General features: G+C 46.8%; 1 protein-coding gene across 1 annotated transcript; it reads left to right on the top strand.

Annotated features, from left to right (window-relative positions):
* Positions 1-2,278: 2,278 nt before the first annotated feature.
* On the top strand, positions 2,279-5,366 carry LOC120982435 (metallothionein-like). The gene is made up of 3 exons (XM_040412569.1): positions 2,279-2,412; positions 3,886-3,951; positions 5,129-5,366. The coding sequence occupies exons 1-3, from the start codon at positions 2,382-2,384 to the stop codon at positions 5,218-5,220; spliced, it is 189 nt and encodes a 62-aa protein (XP_040268503.1). The 5' UTR covers positions 2,279-2,381; the 3' UTR covers positions 5,221-5,366.
* The last annotated feature ends 2,060 nt before the right edge of the window (positions 5,367-7,426 follow it).

Genomic DNA, 7,426 nt, shown 5'->3' with positions numbered 1-7,426 from the left:
GATAATGCACCAAGTCACAAAGCTCGAATCATTTCAAATTGGTTTCTTGAACATGACAATGAGTTCACTGTACTAAAATGGCCCCCACAGTCACCAGATCTCAACCCAATAGAGCATCTTTGGGATGTGGTGGAACGGGAGCTTCGTGCCCTGGATGTGCATCTCTCAAATCTCCATCAACTGCAAGATGCTATCCTATCAATATGGGCCAACATTTTTAAAGAATGCTATCAGCACCCTGTTGAATCAATGCCACGTAGAATTAAGGCAGTTCTGAAGGCAAAAGGGGGTCCAACACTTTATTAGTATGGTGTTCCTAATAATTCTTTAGGTGAGTATAGACACGGAATGCACACAGAGTAACTTCGGTTTTTTTGCTGACCCATTGAAATGAATGGTTCCGCATACGGTCCCCCCAAAAAAACGGAAGGGACACGGAAAGAAAATACGTTTGTGTGCATGAACCCTAAACCTTTCTGCCTCACTGTATAAATGCAGCATTAGAGGTGATTTACATAAAAAGCGAATAACATCGTCCAATCCTGAAGATGGATTTATTGCACTTATTACTTTGTTAGACCCTGATTGTTACTGAGGGTTCAGGTTACTGCACTGTGGTTTACACACTCATGTACAGCTATGTCTGGTCATAAACATTAGATAAATGGCGGCCAAACCTGCTGATTTCGGTGGAACTGGACAACATTGTAATATGTATGGGGGCCTCCTGACCCCCTTATAGCAAATGTCAGGGAGAAGGATCGGGCAGTTGGAGTTTAACATGTCCGATCCTTTTGTTCTCAGGAGATAAGCCAAAGGTGTCTGGGGAGGACAGAGGTGTCTGGGGAGGACAGAGGTGTCTGGGGAGGACAGAGGTGTCTGGGGAGGACAGAGGTGTCTGGGAAGGACAGAGATGTCTGGGGAGGACAGAGATGTCTGGGGAGGACAGAGGTGTCTGAAGAGTGGAGAGGACAGAGGTGTCTGAGGAGGACAGAAGTGTCTGGGGAGGACAGAAGTGTCTGGGAAGGACAGAGGTGTCTGGGGAGGACAGAGGTGTCTGGGGAGGACAGAGGTGTCTGCGGAGGACAGAGGTGTCTGGGGAGGACAGAGGTGTTTGGGGAGGACAGAGGTGTCTGGGGAGGACAGAGATGTCTGGGGAGGACAGAGGTGTCTGGGGAGGACAGAGGTGTATGGGGAAGACAGAGGTGTCTGGGAAGGACAGAGGTGTCTGGGGAGGACAGAGGTGTCTGCGGAGGACAGAGGTGTCTGGGGAGGACAGAGGTGTCTGGGGAGGACAGAGGTGTCTGGGGAGGACAGAGGTGTATGGGGAAGACAGAGGTGTCTGGGAAGGACAGAGGTGTCTGGGGAGGACAGAGGTGTCTGCGGAGGACAGAGGTGTCTGGGGAGGACAGAGGTGTTTGGGGAGGACAGAGGTGTCTGGGGAGGACAGAGATGTCTGGGGAGGACAGAGATGTCTGGGGAGGACAGAGATGTCTGGGGAGGACAGAGGTGTCTGAAGAGTGGAGAGGACAGAGGTGTCTGAGGAGGACAGAAGTGTCTGGGGAGGACAGAAGTGTCTGGGGAGGACAGAGGTGTCTGGGGAGGACAGAGGTGTCTGGAGAGGACAGAGGTGTCTGGGGAGGACAGAGGTGTCTGGCAGCGGCTTTCCCCCAGACGAACCGAGCTTGCTTGTGTATGAGAGGGTTGGGAGGAAAAGCTGCCGGACAAAACTAAAATGTATTCCAGAAACACAAGTTATTCCCTACCCACTAGATCTGTGGAGGTCTGACAGCTGGGTCGTCCACCATTCATGAGAACAGGGTCCTGTGTACCCCAATTGAATTGAGCGTTGGTCTAGTATGTGCACCCCACTCTATTCATATTCTGTGGGATAGCAGAGCGCTGTATTCAGCTTTCCTCAGCAGTCCTATAGGCTTTGAATGGATATATACAGTATATATGCCCACCATATACACCACTGACCTAGAAAGCAATGTTCTTCTAATAACAGGACCCCTGGATAAGGTAGAAATACTGGTAAACAGCTGGATAATGATAAGTAATCCCCTTATATTTGGGGGGAGATGATAGAATGGAATTATTAGAAGGCGACTACTAGTAACAGCGCCGTCCCCATAGACATTTCTGCTGGATCAGGCTCCGTCTCGTGTGACTCTGCAGGTTTTGCACACAGCACGTCCTTCTTCATACCTCGTCCTTACACATGTGGCTTTGTGTCACGTGGTTGGTGCTGGGTTTATGGGACGGGTTTTGCACTCAGCTCTGTATCTTGTGTATATAAGACAGGGAACAGCTGGTCTCTGCACCCAGCATCACACACAGAAGCCATCGAGCCTACAGACATCTATATCCATAGCAGCATGGACCCTCAGAGCTGTGACTGCGGAACAGGTGAGCAAGACATTCAAAGTGGAAATGCTGAGGCAGTTAGATGTAGTAGTGCTGAGTTTGTTGTTTGGTGATTTTATTTGAGTTGGTCATACACTTAATAAAAAAGGAGGATTTTAACAAAGGCAAACATTCAATGGGTGAAATTTAACAAAGAGCGATCCTTCTAGGCGGCCAATGACAGAACATTATCTTCAGAAAAGAATTTTGGTTCAATAGTTAGAAGAAAGATCTTTTGTCCATCACTTCACTGAGCGGATATGGGGAGTATAAAGAAGTATAACGACCATTATGGACTAAAATGTTCATGGTTGTGTCTGTGAAACGAACGTTCACCAGATGTTTGCTTCTTCAACTGCTGTTCAACCATCAACCAGCATCTATCTAATGTGTATGGTCGACTATAAGAGTATGCCCGCACTCTCAGGCTTCCTAATGCAGTTTTCTAAGCCAAAACCAGGAATGAATTTAAAGGGCATCTGTCAGCAGATTTGTACCTAGGACACCGGCTGACCAGTTTTATGTACACTTGGCAGCTGAAGGCATCTGTGTTGGTCCTATGTTCATATGTGCCCGCATTGCTGAGAAAAATGATGTTTTGTCATATGCAAATGAGTCTCTAGGAGCAACAGGGGCGTTACCATTGCACCTAGAGGCTCTGCTCCCTCTGCAACTGCTGCACTCTCTTCACAGGCCCAGGCAGTGTAAACATCATCACGTCTAGTCCTGTCAATCAAAGTGCAGAGGGCCTGTTAGGTCCAGAGAAAGCAGAGCCTCTAGGTGTAATGGTAATGCCCCCATTGCTCCTAGAGGCTCATTTGCATATGATAAAACATCATTTTTCTAAGCAATGTGGGCACATATGAAAATACATGATCAGTATAGTGCAGGGATCAGCAACGTTCGGCACTCCAGCATCTGAAACTACAACTCACAGAATGCTCCTCTCACTTCTACGGCAGTTACAAGAACAACTGAGTAAGGTCTCATGCACACGACCGTATGTCATCCGAGACATACAGTTCATGAGTGGGCCATATGTCCTGAAGCGGCATACATCGTGCGCACGGGAGCAAACAGCAGCATAGGTTACTATGACGCTGTGCGCATTGGGCCACCTGCGGAGCTATTGTCCCGCACTCATAATATCATATAAGTACGGGACAATAGTTCCGCGGGCGGCCTGATGCGCACAGTATCATAGTAACCTATGATGCTGTGCGCAGGATATATACCACTCCGAGACATATGGCCCGCTCATAAACCGTATGTCTCGGAGGGCATACGGTCGTGTGCATGAGCCCTAAGTGTGGATGCTGGAGTTGTAGTTTCACAGCAGCTGGAGTGCCAAAGGTTGGTGATCCCCGGTATAGTGTGTATGGTGATGAGTACAAAGGGAAGAAGTCTATGCCATATGATGCAGGCTGAATACACCTAATACACCGCTATATAATAACTGTCCTGTTTCTGTCTTAGGAGCTTCTTGTTCCTGTGAAGTCTCATGTAAATGTCAGAAATGCAAATGTGCCTCGTGCAAAAAAAGTGAGTATACATGGGCTGCATGTGGAACTTTACCATATTTAACCAGACAACCCTTTCAGCCCACTGCATTTTTATTTATTTATTTATTTTTTATTATGGCTAAAGGGGGTTCATTTTTTTCATAACTTTTTTATTTATTTTTTTAAGTCATTTCCCCCAGGGGATCTAACCATGCGATCATTAGATCCCTTCTCCCAGGCCTCCATAAGAATATATCTATAATACATCTCCAATGGACGGCTTCCCACTCCCTTTTGCATTGAAACCACATAAAGCCAAACCTAGATGCACCAAATTGTGCCACATCTATGATAAAAACTTGGTTTACTCCAATTAGTAAATATCACCATCTCTCTTTATTATATGTAATTTAAAGCGGTATTCCCATCTAATTACCCTTTTGATTGATGGGAGCGAGAAAAAAACAATGTACACAGAGGCGATCCATTTTTAAAGGATCTGTTTCCAGTGCAGTTTCAGATCCGGCCGTCTACATGAGGCCTATGTAATATATTAATTTATAGGATCCATAAAGAATTTTTGTCTGCATTTATTGTCTGCATTATGTTATTAATAATACAATATTAAAGGGGTTTTCTGGAAATTTTCTGGATAGATTATCAGTATCTAATCTGTGGGGGTCTGACACATGGGACCCACGCTGATCAGCTGTTTGAGAAGGCACCGGCACGCACAGTAGTGTCACGACCCCTCGCATCTTATCCCAGGCCATGTGACGTGAGGTTCATCAGCCGAGGCACAGCTCAGCCCCACTGAAGTGAAAGGGGCTGAGCTGCAATACCAAGCACAACCACTATACAATGTACGGCACTGTGCTTGGTGGGCACAGAGAAGGCCTGGTACTGTGAGCGCAGCTTCCTTCTCAAACAGCTGATCGGCAGGGGTCCGGGTGTCGGACCGCCACTGATCAGATACTGATGGCCTATCCACAGGAAGTCATCAGTATAAAAGTCTCGGTAAACACCTTTAAGTATTACAAAATGGAAACCATATCTCCAAAGTGGGCCGAGTCAGACTACAGCTTGTCCTGAAAACACTTGCACTCATTGGAAACAGCCGAGCGCATATATCCTGTGGATATACATAATGTCTGAGATACTGGGACTTGTTATAGCTGTGAATGGTGCAGTCTTCTCATGGGTCCTCTCCTCCACAGGTTGCTGCTCCTGCTGTCCGGCTGACTGCAGTAAATGCCGCCAGGGCTGTCAGTGCACAGATGGATGTGGGACCTGCAGCTGCTGCAAGTGACGCTGCTACACAAGGAGCCACCAGCGAAGCCGTTACTGTCTGTTCTACGCACAATGACGTGTAGTCTGATCTCTGTGTTCCAGTCAATGTCATGTCTGCAGTATTTATGTCACGTGTCATCTCCCTGCTGTCTAGTAATATGAAATCACAGATTTACTGTACACGCCGTGATTACTGGAGTCCTTCCCCCGACTTCTACTGCTCCTTCTCTGTACACCATCGTATATCATCTCTGTATATGAGGGAGGTAATAAATGTGCTGATTGTTCCCACAAAAATACCTTGTCTTGGAAGAAGTGTTAATCAGTATGTACAGAGCATCATGTATGTAATGTACAGCCGTGTGCTCCTCTCCATACACAGAAACCTCTGCCAGCCGGTCAGCCAAGCTTGTTACCCCTCGTGTCATCAGTGAAAACCTCTCCTCTACATTTATTCCTGTGTCCACATGTTACATCCACCATCCTTGAGTGGGGAGCCATGACTGCCCCCCACGTCACCTCATTCCTGTGATCAGTGGGGGTCCCAGCAGTCAGACCCCAGAGATCAGATACTTATCCGTTATCCTGTGGATGGGGGTAGGTTCTTATGGGGAGAAAACCCCTTTATATATCAATGTATAACCAGTCGGACACAGTAAACCAGCTGCTGGTAATGGTGGAGGTTCTGGAGTCCGATGAGCACTTCTCAGGGGGCAATTTATGAATGACTGTCCGGTCGACATCAATCATGGAGAAATTGGCAGAACGAGGTGCAAGGAGTGACACAGGCTGAAAACCCTGCCTTGGGCAGAAATAGAGCTTGTCATTTGTTAAAGGGGTTCTCCAGGATTTTAATATTGATGGTCTATCCTTAGCAAAGGTCCTCAATATCAGAAAGCTGGGGTCTGACTACTGACGCCCCTGCTGATCACCTGCAGTATACCTGGCACTTCTCAGCTCCGTCCATTGTGTAGTAGATGGAGATGGTTACTGAACTGATCTTCCCATTCACTTGAATAGAAGCAGCGCTGCAGTAATCGGCTCCATCCACTACACCATGTAGTAGAGAATCCTGCTGATCTGATGTTAGTCACCTATCCTAATGCATCGGCCGGGTCCGCAGGGGCAACACGTGAGGTTACTGTGGACTGATGGGGGTAGTAGTTAATTTACTCACGGTTAGCAAAACCTCCTTGGACTGGCGTGCAGTGATGGGGAAGACAGCGCTAAATCCTCCGGGGCACTCTCTAGTACAGGGATCACCAGCCAGATGGTAGTTGAGGTGCCCTTCGGGGGCATTTCTAGGTTCTCAAAAGATCCGGGGCCCAAGCCCCAATACATATGTGCCATATTCTTAAATTAACTGCCCTAAACACAAACACACACAAGCTCGCCCTAGGACTACAGACATATTTTACTTGCTGCATGGACACTAACAAACATACAGCACTATATACCTCTCACATCCAGTACCTCCCAGGTGATGTCTCCTCTGATGTAGACGTTTTCTTTCCCCATCTTCTCCATTCGGGCCAGACAACTTCTTTCAACCGCATCTAGTCTCTGCAGAGTTTACCAGTCATCTTGGGTTCCTCACTTTTCTAATATCATCATCCTCCCCACCATACTACCTCAACAGTATTATCCTGGTGCTGCCCAGAAGACTGTGCCCACTGTGCTCCCCAATGCCCCTAAATACTATACCACAGAAATTATACTGCCATACAGATTAGTCAACCTATAGTAATATAAAAGTCCTACTTATAGCAATAATTCCCTCCCAGAGTGCCCTTCTTAGTAATACTGACCCCTACAATGCCCCCAATAATTATACTACTCCCCAAGAGTGCCCCTGTTAGTGATAGTGCCCTCCATATTGTGCCCAATAATAATGGCCACCATAGTGCACCCAGCAGTAATAAGGCTCTCTATAATATTAATAAGGCCCCCCTGTAGTACTTATCCACCATTATAGTGTCCCCAGTAGTTATAATGTTGGGGGCACCACAGGAGGGCATATCTGCGCGATGCGCGTGAGTGAGAGATTGTACAAGTGTGCGGTAAAACTACAAGAATACAAATAACATGTATAAGTATTAAGCATAGCGTAGCATGTACTATAACATTACATTAACACTGAAGCACATGGTAAAATGGCTGCCTGTACATGAGATTGCATGTCTAGGCATGTCTGCTGGGCAAAACATATAATGTCCCATATAAGA

This window comes from Bufo bufo, chromosome 11 (genome assembly GCF_905171765.1).
Source record: "Bufo bufo chromosome 11, aBufBuf1.1, whole genome shotgun sequence".
Classification (NCBI taxonomy): domain Eukaryota; kingdom Metazoa; phylum Chordata; class Amphibia; order Anura; family Bufonidae; genus Bufo; species Bufo bufo.
Note: the sequence above shows the minus strand (reverse complement) of the source record. Positions and strands in the feature narration are given on the sequence as shown.